Raw genomic sequence first — 11999 nt, 5'->3', positions numbered from 1 at the left:
GATTTTGAAGTTGGAGGAGAAAATGAGATTTTCACTCGACTCTACCTTTCTGAACTGGAGCACACAGACGAAGAGCTGACCGCGTGCGAGCTTTCCAACGTGATTATATCATGCGTGAAGTCCAGCTAGAGCAAGACCAGCATCTGTGGTTAAAAAGAAAATGTTTTTTAGAAAATGAGCGATGGTTTGGCTAGATAAGACTCTTATTCCTCGGTTGGGATCGTGTAGAGCTCTTTGAAGCTGCGCTGAAACTGCACTGCAGTTGGTCCCCATTGAAGTCTATTATATGGAGAAAAATCCTGGAATGTTTTCCTCAAAAATCTTCATTTCTTTCTTCATGCATTACATAATCACGTTGGAAAGGTCACGCACGGTTTGCTCTTCGTCTGAACTCCGGTTCAAAAAGGTAGGAAAGGGCGAAAAACATCTAATTTTCTCCCCCAACTTCAAAATCGTCTGACATCATTGTTTTTCCTTTTTTTGTAAAGGGCGTTTGACTTTCTTTGCCCGTTTGCTTTGTAAACACTGGACCAATGTCACACATGACCTTTACAACATGATTACGTAATGCATGAAGTCCAGCTAGTGCAAGACGACGAGCATATGTGGTTAAAATTGATATGCATTTTTTTATTTTTTTTTTTATCTCTGATCGTTTCGCTAGAACAAACTCTTATTCCTCAGCTGGGTTCGTGTAGAGCCCTTTGAAGCTGCAGTGAAACTGCAATTTGACTTGGTCCCCATTGAAGTCTATTATATGGAGAAAAATCCTGGAATGTTTTCCTCAAAAATCTTCATTTCTTTGCGACTGAAGACAGAAAGACATGAACATCTTGGATGACATGAGGGCGAGTCAATTATCAGGAATTTTACCCCCTCTACACTGCACGACAAAGCTGAAATTCGCCCCGACTAAAAAAAAATTGGCTCAAAATCTGATGAAAATCGCACTTCTGATTGGCCATTGCTTTCATAAGCTCAACAGAATCATGTGTGATTGTTTATAGTGCACAACGTTGTACGAACGTGTAAATAGAAATATGATGCGATATTAACAAATCAAAATTGAATGCCACAATCGACACTTTTCATTTCCTTTTCAGTTTATTCACAGCCATGATAGCTTTAGTTTAAGTATGCAGGGGCATTTTTTTTGCCTATGCCCCCTTTAATTTCCTACCCACGGCCACATATGTCTGTATTCATATTCAGTGCTGGGGAAAGTTACTTTTAAAAGTTTTCCTCAAAAATCTTCATTTCTTTACGACTGAAGACAGAAAGACATGAACATCTTGGATGACATGAGGGCAAGTCAATTATCAGGAATTTTACCCCCTCTACACTGCACGACAAAGCTGAAATGCGCCCCGACTAAAAAAAAATTGGCTCAAAATCTGATGAAAATCGCACTTCTGATTGGCCATTGCTTTCATAAGCTCAACAGAATCATGTGTGATTGTTTATAGTGCACAACGTTGTACGAACGTGTAAATAGAAATATGATGCGATATTAACAAATCAAAATTGAATGCCACAATCGACACTTTTCATTTCCTTTTCAGTTTATTCACAGCCATGATAGCTTTAGTTTAAGTATGCAGGGGCATTTTTTTTGCCTATGCCCCCTTTAATTTCCTACCCACGGCCACATATGTCTGTATTCATATTCAGTGCTGGGGAAAGTTACTTTTAAAAGTAATGCATTATAATATTGCGTTACTCCCTAAAAAAGTAACTAATTACATTACTTAGTTACTTTTTATGGAAAGTAATGTGTTATGTTACTTTTTCTCATCTGGGCTGGGCTCATTCTCTTTTCAGCAATAAAAAAAAGTAAGCACAAATGTTATGTTTGTCTAAATTATTATGGTTGGATTGGATCATTGAAGGTCAGCAGCAAAGATACTGGTTAATAAAATGAGATTAAGACGCATAAAGGATATTTGTTTTATTTATCATATTTAATACAGTATGTGGAAAATAATGTGTTTTTAACTTCAAACCGCATAAACACATTTCATTACACCAAATACACAAAATAATGTTCTTTTTAGCAGCATCATATGACCCATTTAAGGCTTAATATAATTTAAATGGATGAGTTATAAAAACAATCCACCCCCCTCACAGTTGTCATGAAGGGCAAAATTAGCTATATAGACCAAAATAATTTTTTGAACCAGACTGTAAACATGTTTTTTTCTGCTGTAAAGTTGGGTATTTTAACATGAGGAGTCTATGGGATTGACTCTCTTTTGCAGCCCGCCTCTAGCGGTCAGTCGATGAATTACAGTTTAAGTCACTTCCGTGTTGGCTTCACGAGAGAGAGAGCGGGAGGGTGCCACTTGGTCAATACATGAGAAAACTAACTGGCGTGGAAAAGTAACTGATATTTCCTTGTAAATTAAAAAGTCATGCATTACTTTACTAGTTACTTGAAGAAAGTAATCTGATTACGTAACTCACGTTACTTGTAATCCGTTACCCCCAATACTGCTCATATTTAACAGCCTTTTCACTTTCACTCCGCCTCGACTCTTTCTGCGAGTTACATCGTTCCACCAGAAGGTGGCGACAAGTACCTGTCTATGAGCGAGTCATTTGAATCATTTACAAAACCGATTCATTCCAAACCACCGATTCATTCAGAAACGCCTCTGTGCCCTCAGTTGCAGCTCTGTTGTGAACAATCTGCGTTAATTCATTATTGAAGAAAATATTATGGTGAGCAAAAACTATTATTTTGAACCCCTTTACAAAGACTTGGGGTAGTGAAACAACAATTCCGAAGCTCCTAATCAATATGTTTGAGGAAAAACATAAATGTTCTCTTACTGATATTGCACACTCATATCCCCCATATAGTGACATATACTATGCGCATGCGCAGTGCCGTCGGCGTTTCGGGGGGCGTTGCTGGCGTGTGGCAGAGGGGCGGGGCGGAGGTGGGCGTGTGGCTCAGCTGATACACTATCATCATCATCCTCCTCCTCCTCCTCATCATCACCCGAGACCTGCTCCTGTCAAGATACACACCGCTCGGTTTCATGGACGCGACGCGACCGGCTCGGTGAATGAACGCGGCTGCTGTGACGCGCGTCGCTGTCCGCGGTGCTGAAACAGTGAGTACGATCGCAGTCATGTGGATTTCATACGACAGCGGTGTCGATGTCTGAAGCGACTGATTATAGAAGAATAGAGAGAGAGAGACTGCGACTGAAACCAGTGAACGGACCTCCATTCTCTCTCGCAGATAACGCAGCGAGGACGCATTATGTAATGCACTGATAGTGGGAAGGAGGGGAAAAAGCAACCCATCTCCTGGTTTCCATCTTCATGGTGCGTCTTTGTTTGTGTAGAGAGCCGAAAATGGAGAGTGTGTCTATAATAAGATGCAGTGTTTTGATGCTCAAAGGGATTCGCGCTCTCTGAAGGTGCTGCAGATCTCCATTCAGCCGTTAGATAACAATAGCGCATGCAATCTTTTGTGCAGACGCACAGGGTTTGGAGAGAGTTTGGTCATCTGAGGTCTGAGATGATTGTGCAACTTGTTGTGCATTGGCTTTCATGATGGTTCCAGGCCTTGTGGAGCCAATAAAAGTTTAACCATTCATCCCTTTACGCACAAAGCCACACACGGCGACCTCGTGGCCCATAACAAGCCGAGGTGCCAATCCAAATGTGTGTGAGATGTGTAAGTGCGAGAACAGATGAGGTAATGGCAAAGCACTGGAGTGTGAACCCTCTGTTGGCCGCGCATGGTGCTGCAGCTCGTTGTGAGATCAAACAGCTTCTGTCTTTCATGGTGTGTTTTCATGCACATGGATGTCAAACACAAGCTTGGATCAATCTGGCTGCCGGCTCACGTGATGCTGATGCTTGCGTAACGCACAGTAAGGTTTGGTTATAGTAAGTGCATTTGTTTATGGTTGGGGGATCGTGCACTGAAGCTCTCCATTGTTTTGCTGTTGTCTCACCTACATCTCTTAAACCTTTCTGAGCAATTTGCATTGCTACTCTCTGTGCTTTTGAATAAAGTGTTCATAATCAAATAATTCCTACTTGCATATTTGAGGTTTGGGGTTGATAGAATTTTTTATGTTTCTGAAAGTTTCTTCTTCTCACAAAGGCAAAATACAGCAAAAGCTGTAATATTGTGAAATATTATTATAAATATTGTGCAGCACAACTGTTTTCAACACTGATAATAATCAGAAATGTTTCTCGAGCAGCAGATCAGCATATTATACTGATTTCTGAAGATCATGTGACACTGAAGACTGGAGGAATGATGCTGAAAATACAGCTGCGCATCACAGAAATACATTACAGCTTAACACATATTCACATAGAAAACAGCTGTTTTACATTCTAATAATATTTCACTATTTTTACTGTATATTGTATCAAATAAATGCAGCTTAGGTGAGCAGGAGAGACTTCTTTTGCCAACATTAATTCAAAAATATCTTACCAACCCCAAGTCTTCGAACACTAGTGTACAAAGTAGTTTGATCCTAAATTGATCAAAAGTGGCATTTATAATGTGAAAAAAGATTTTATTCCAAATAAATGCTGTTCTTTTGAACTTTCTATTCATCTGTGAATCCTGAAAAACAAAATGTATCACAGTTTCCACAAAAATATTGCGCAGCTCAACTGTTTTCAACACTGATAATGTTGAAAATCAGAATATTGTTGATGATTTCTGAAGCATCATGTTTTTACAGGATTCTTTAAGTTCAAAACAACAGCAATTATTCAAAACAGAATCTTCTGTAATATTATAAAATGAGTAAATGTGTCCCTGGAGCACAAAAGCAGTCTTAAGTCGCTGGGGTATATTTGTAAGAATAGCCAACAAAATTATAGATTTTTCTTTTGTGCCAAAAATCATTAGGATATTAAGTAAAGATGAAAATATTTTGTAAATTTCCTACCATAAATATATCAAAACTTAATTTCTGATTAGTAATATGCATTGCTAAGAACTTCATTTGAACAACTTTAAAGATGATTTTCTCAATTTTTTGATTTTTTTGCACCCTCAGATTCCAGATTTTCAAATATTGTCCTATCCTAACAAACCATACACCAATGGAAAGATTATTTATTCAGCTTTCAGATGATTGAATTCGGAAACATTGACCCTTATGACTGGTTTTGTGGTCCAGGGTCACACATGTCTTCCCTCTGCTCTGACTGCAGTGTGTCTGGAGGTCCGGCAGCTGTGATGGCTCATGCGGAGGGTTGCGGCGTTGAGTGACGCTCTGGTTCCCCAGCATGGGCAGTGTAGGCAGCGGGGTGGCCGGTGAGCAGGAGTTTGCCATGAAGAGCGTGGGCACACGCACCACCCTTCCTCGTGGCCCTCCCCTGTCCCGCCGCGGCCCCTCTGAGCGCCTCCACGCAGCTCCCTGCACCTCGGAGGGCTCGAGTGACGAACGAGGCGGGAGCAGCACCACCATGGATCGAGGTCAGCTCACCATCGCTGCGTCTCGTCTCAGCAGGGGGAGCAGGCTGGAGGGGAATGCCGCGGGCCGCCGGGACACCACCAGAGTGTCTCTGGATGCTTGCGGTAACATGGTGGGTCACGGCGTGGAGAAGAACCACGAGGTAAAGGGCAGAGACGGGAACAACGGCAAGAGAGACAGTCGCATGCCACCTAAGATCCTCACTGTATCTGGGAAACTCGAGCAGGTATGACTCACGCGGTTACTCCATTAATGGACTGCTTTGGTTGTAGTATAAAGTGGAAAAGTTGGGTTCTGGAAGTAAAAATCCAATTCATGTTCTCCATGGAGAAACTAATGATGCATATTTAAACATTATTTTATCAAATGTGACCCTGGACCACAAAACCAGTCATAAGGGTCAATTTTTCAAATGAATGCATCATCTGAAAGCTGAATAAATAATCTTTCCATTGATGTATGGTTTGTTAGGATAGGACAATATTTGAAAATCTGGAATCTGAGGGTGCAAAAAAATCTAAATATTGAGAAAGTCACCTTTAAAGTTGTTCAAATTAAGTTCTTAGCAATGCATATTACTAATATATTTACGGTAGGAAATGTACAAAATATCTTCATGGAACATGATCTTTACTTAATATCCTAATGATTTTTGGCATAAAAGAAAAATGGATAATGTTGACCCATACAATGTATTGTTGGCTATTGCTACAAATATCCCCCAGCGACTCAACACTGCTTCTGTGCTGCAGGGTCACAAATAAAGATTTACCTTGAGCTTAGACACAGACAGACAGACAGACAGACAGACAGACAGACAGACAGATAGATAGATAGAGATGGACAGACAGAGAGAGAGATAGATAGATAGATAGATAGATAGATAGATAGATAGATAGATAGATAGATAGATAGATAGATAGATAGATAGATAGATAGGTAGAGATGGAATTGTGTAATATATATTTTTTATTATTAATATTTTTCGCTGCTCAAGAAACATTTCTGATTATCATCAATGTTGAAAACATTAATATTTTTGTGGAAACTGTGATGCATTTTATTTTTCAGGATTCACAGATGAATAGAAAGTTCAAAAGAACAGCATTTATTTGAAATAGAAATCTTTTGTCACATTATAAATGTCTTTACTGTCACATAATGCATCCTTGATAAAGTGTTAATTTTTTTCTTCTTAATTTTACTGCAAGCTTTAGAAGGTATTACATCTATCTATCGATCTATTTATCTATAGATACAGATAGACAGACAGACAGACAGATAGATGATAGATAGATAGATAGATAGATAGACAGACAGACAGACAGACAGATAGATAGATGCAGACAGAGAGACAGACAGACAGATGATAGATAGATAGATAGATAGATAGATAGATAGATAGATAGATAGATAGATAGATAGATAGATAGATGCAGACGGACAGATAGATAGATAGATAGATAGATACAGAGATGCAGACGGACAGAGAGACAGACAGACAGATAGATAGCTAGATAGACAGACAGACAGACAGACAGACAGATAGATAGATAGATAGATAGATAGATAGATAGATAGATAGATAGATAGATAGATAGATAGATAGATAGATAGATAGACAGACAGATAGATAGATAGATAGATCCTTAATGACAGCTGTTTAATGATGTATTTTTGTAAGAACCTGCTGTGTTTTCCTCGTTCAGAATAATTCTACTCTGGTCCGTCCGTCCGCCTTCAAACCCGTCGTGCCCAAGAGTTTTCATTCCATGCAGAACCTGGTGGGTCAGTCCAGCGGGGGTCGATCTGCTGGCTCTGACGCCCCGCAGTCCCTCTGTGAGCAGGACAGTCCGGATCGGGACCCTTCGGCCGGAAACGACGGGCAGGGCGGCATGTCCGACTCCGGGAGGAACTCTCTGACCAGCCTGCCCACCTACACGGGGCCCGGCGTGAGCTACGGTCCCGCTCGAGCGCTGGGGCCCCTCAGTGCCTCCACCAGCCACATCAACAGACTGAGCAGCACAGCGGCGCCGCTGGAGAAACCAGACAAACCCAGCTACCAGAACGGCCTGAGCGTGTCCGACAGTGGACAGTCCTCCTCCGGGAAGAGCTGCTTGTCCTATCAGAGACTCGCCACCATCCAGCCATCGCCCTCCACCGACGACATCATCCAGGACCTGGAGGACCGACTCTGGGAGAAAGAGCAGGAGGTGAGGAGCGCATTCATATCCTTCTGTCTTCTGAGTTATTTTAGCAAGTCAAAGTCTTTTAGTGTAACTGTACAAGCGTCCAGCTTCAGCTCGAGCTTCACGTGTCCAATCTTGACTGATTTTTACTCAACGTCAGTAATATCTCCAGATGAACACTTACTGGACTGAAGCAGCTCAGCTTTACTTGATTCTCCATCAATCATGTTTTAGAGTCTCAAATCTGATCCTCAGGATCTTTTGAGGAGCGTTTGTTTCCAGAAGCTTTACTTTCACTGTTCCTCAGCGGAGGAATGATCTTCACAAGCCTCCAGAACATCTCACATCTTCTGAGGAGCCTTTATTTCTTCAGCTCTCAATCACTGCATTATATGTTCTGATCATTTCACTCTCATCTCACTGAGACAGATTACTGGAGATATAGAGCGACCGCTGATATTTATAGCATTTTATGTCAGTGTCTGCTGCACTGTTAGAAAGATCTCATTGATTTACAGCACAAGCATCAGAATTACATCAGAGAAATATCAGCATCTGATGCAAATTCATATTTTTGCTCATGTTGGGCCTTTGAATAAAACTGGGCCGTATTTTCCTCCATATTCTCACTGTATCAGATTATATGAGCCATAAAAGCCTGATGCATCAAATATGATATTCAAAGAAATGGTCACAAGTTACAGCAATACATTCCCTTCACATAATTATTAGATATTTTAGCACAGTTTGAATCAGAGATACTGATTCAGCTTAAATTCCCCATTTCAGCACAACGCAACTTGATTTTGTCTTTCTGAATATTATCTTTTTCTTTTGAGCTCATGCAAATTCTAGACTATTACAATTTTGGGAACACTTTACAATAAGGTCTTGTTATTAAAAATGTTAGTCCACAATGCACAAACTAATGTTAACAGATACAACTTTAGATCTTAAAAATGCATTAGTAAATGTTGAGATTAATAAATGTAGAAGTAGTTCATTGTTAGTTAAATTGTTAGTCATTGTCATGTTAAATAATGTAGTTAACTCATTTTAACAAATGGAACCTTTTTGCAAAGTGTTACCATACATTTCTTCATTGATCTCCACTAATTTCTTCTACACAAGACATTTAGGTTTTCAAGACCATTTCACAGGTGCCAAACCAACAATTTGTTTTACTGAATTTGATTAGAAATCATTTTAAAATTTCAAAAAATAAAATAAATAAATAAAAATATATATAATATTAATATCAAAAAGTTTTTTTTTTAAATCAATAAGTGAATTTGATTAAAAAATTATTTCAAATTCAGAAAAGTATTTAAAAAACAATAAGTGAATTTGATTAGAAATAATTTTATAATTTAAATATATATATGTAAAAAATATTAATATCAAAAAGTTATTAAAAAATAAAAAAAAAATTCAGAAAAGTATTTATTTAAAAAAACATTAATACATTTAATTACATTTTTGTTTTTTTAACAAAATTGTTTTTTTAACAAATTAATACATTCTATTATAATACTGTATAGTGAATGATAAAATGCAACATTCACTTTTGGCCCATGGCCCTCAATGAATGAAGATTTTTGGCCCTCTGTAATAAAACGTTTGGGCCTCTCTGGTTTAAACTGATATTTCATTAAAAAAATGAACAATCTGTGATCATTTACTGAGCTTCATGTCGTTCCAAACACGTATTATTTTCTTTCCTCAGTGAAGCATAAAAGGAAACACAATTTGGAGGCCGTCAAAAAGAAACACCATAAAAGTCTCATAATGAGATTTAAGAGCTTTGATGGACAGAAAGATTTTCCTTAGATAACAACACAAAGCAGTGGCAAGCTGAAGTTGTAGAATACTGTACCTGGAGTATGTGTTTATGTTCATTCTGTGATTGTTCCTCAGGTGATCCACATGCGGCGTAACCTGGACCAGAGCGAGGCGGCCATCGCGCAGGTGTTCGAGGAGAAGCAGCGTGTCTGGGAGCGAGACATGGAGGAGCTGAGGCAGAACTACGCCAGGCGTCTGCAGCAGGTGACCCACCGAGCCCAGCGCACACAGCAGGCCCTGCAGACCCACATCGCCCGTCTGCAGCAGGACAAGGGCCGGCTCCAGGACGAGATCAGCGCTCTGCTCGCACAGAGAGAGGAGCTGGAGCACAAGTGTCTGGATTACCGCAAGGAGCAGGCGGATATACTGCCTCGCCTGGAGGAGACCAAGTGGGAGGTGAGAGGTATTTCCAAAAGGTGGTTTTTCGCAGTGATCACCAACGTGGAGCCCGTGGGCACCTGGTAGCCCGCATGGAGTCTCTGAGTCGCCCGCCAAGCACCTTCTATAAATAGCCTAAATTAGGGTCGGGCCATAAATGATATCATATTGAGATTATGATTAAATTCATGTTAATAATGATGATAAGAAGCCCAAGACATTTTGAAATGGGACATTGCGTTACCATGGAAATGGTACTTTAAAATCTTTTGGCGGTCTCCTCCCCCTTAGTGGGCGGAGTCAAGTGTCATATTACAAAATGCATTACGGTATTTTACAATCAAAACTTTTTATAATCTTGACAAAAAACATATCATTGGAAAGGTCTGAGTCTCAGGATTCCATATTTCGAGATATTGAGATAGAAGTAATATTGACAGAGAAATCTAGACATTTGTGACAGAAAAATGCATTAAAAATGTTAATGGAGTTTGGATGGCACCCTGTGGCTGTTTGTGATATAACGCCCTAAATAAAATCTCACAGGAACCTACATTTTTTTTCATATCAACTTCAAATTTGGAACATAACTTATTTAGACATAAGGCTTTAATATTATACCACTTTTAGAGTAAAACCTGTTATGTCAAATATTTATTATATATAAAATTGCATTTTCTTTACAGTAAATTAAAACTAGCATAACTTTTTGATACTTTAATTCTTTAAAAAAAATGGTAAACTCTTGCGATAATCTGCTGATTTACTTCTTTAAAAAGAGACCAACCTTATGTCTGTATTCCGAAGTGTTTATAAATTACAACAATTTAAGTTTGGATAGTGCACCTGCATGCCTATTTAAAAAAATGGGGGGGTGACAGTTAAGGGGTTAATCTAACATATTGACTCTCGCACAACACAAACTGTTGCATAGCACCCCGGACTACATATCCCATCATTCATTGCACGGTTTGCACACTGCACTGATTGCACTCATTGCACACAGCTGTTTCTTATCACCTCACTCACTATATAACACCCACTCAAACCACCTTTCTCTGCTGAGTATTGTTTAGCCTGTACCCCTTTCCGAGTCTCCGTGTTATCCTTGTTTTGCCTTGCCTGTTTCTGCGGTTTCTGATCTTTGCCTGTTTTCCTGGATTTCTCCCTCTCGTCTTGCCCCTGTGATTCTGTCTGCCGATCGGTGACCTACGCTAGCTCTAGGACTATTCTTGTGTTTTTGCCCGCCATATACCTGTTTGCCATTGCTCGACCCTGCCTGTTATACCACGTCTCTTGAATAAAAGCTTGCAGATGGATCCACACGTCTCACGTCTCGTCAGCCCCGTCACACACACGTGACTTGTTTGACGTGTTTTCAGCATCTGCGTCTCAATATATGAGGACATGAACACATGCACTTCATCTTCAGAGCTGCTTCACCAGCTTTATGCAGATTCATTTGAGAAAAAAGTACCGCCAAATACACGCTGAAACTGAAACTGAAAGACCTTCGCGACAAACCGTCAAAATAAAGGGCCGGTTTAACTTGAAATTATGACGGAATATATCACTACTGTATTCTAGAATGCGATTCTCAAAGTAATAATAATATTATTTTTAAGGAATATCATACAACCGAGTTATTTTTTTTTTTAATTAATTTATACGGTTCTGTTGTGCGGCATCATGTCTGATAAAATAAAATTTAAAAAAATAAAAATGCAAAGTTTTGTTGTAAATTGATTTTCATTTGATTACATTTTAAAAGATTGATTAAATTGTTGTATTAATTGCAGAAAAAAGTACCGTCAAATACACGCTGAAACTGAAACTGAAAGACCTTCGCGACAAACCGTCAAAATAAAGGGCCGGTTTAACTTGAAATTATGATGGAATATATCACTACTGTATTCTAGAATGCGATTCTCAAAGTAATAATAATATTATTTTTAAGGAATATCATACAACCGAGTTATTTTTTTATTTTTTATTAATTTATACGGTTCTGTTGTGCGGCATCATGTCTGATAAAATAAAATTAAAAAAAATAAAAACGCAAAGATTTGTTGTAAATTGATTTTCATTTGATTACATTTTAAAAGATTGATTAAATTGT

At 39.1% G+C, this 11999-nt stretch overlaps 1 protein-coding gene across 4 annotated transcripts in view; it reads left to right on the top strand.

The window, feature by feature from the left end:
• Window positions 1–2970: 2970 nt before the first annotated feature.
• lzts3 (leucine zipper tumor suppressor family member 3) overlaps window positions 2971–11999 on the top strand; it is a 21807-nt gene continuing 12778 nt past the window's right edge. For 2 of the 4 annotated variants that reach the window (XM_016253957.1, XM_016253954.1), the window contains exons 1-4: window positions 3168–3339; window positions 5209–5697; window positions 7181–7684; window positions 9578–9898. In XM_016253957.1, coding sequence (XP_016109443.1) covers window positions 5284–5697; window positions 7181–7684; window positions 9578–9898 — 1239 coding nt within the window. In that variant the 5' untranslated portion in view covers window positions 3168–3339; window positions 5209–5283. Of the gene's footprint in view, window positions 3123–3167; window positions 3340–5208; window positions 5698–7180; window positions 7685–9577; window positions 9899–11999 lie in introns of those variants that run through there. The other 2 variants (XM_016253953.1, XM_016253956.1) reach the window with 2 other exon arrangements.

Source organism: Sinocyclocheilus grahami, unplaced genomic scaffold, assembly GCF_001515645.1.
Source record: "Sinocyclocheilus grahami isolate Dianchi unplaced genomic scaffold, SAMN03320097.WGS_v1.1 scaffold1213.1, whole genome shotgun sequence".
NCBI classification, from domain to species: domain Eukaryota; kingdom Metazoa; phylum Chordata; class Actinopteri; order Cypriniformes; family Cyprinidae; genus Sinocyclocheilus; species Sinocyclocheilus grahami.
Note: the sequence above shows the minus strand (reverse complement) of the source record. Positions and strands in the feature narration are given on the sequence as shown.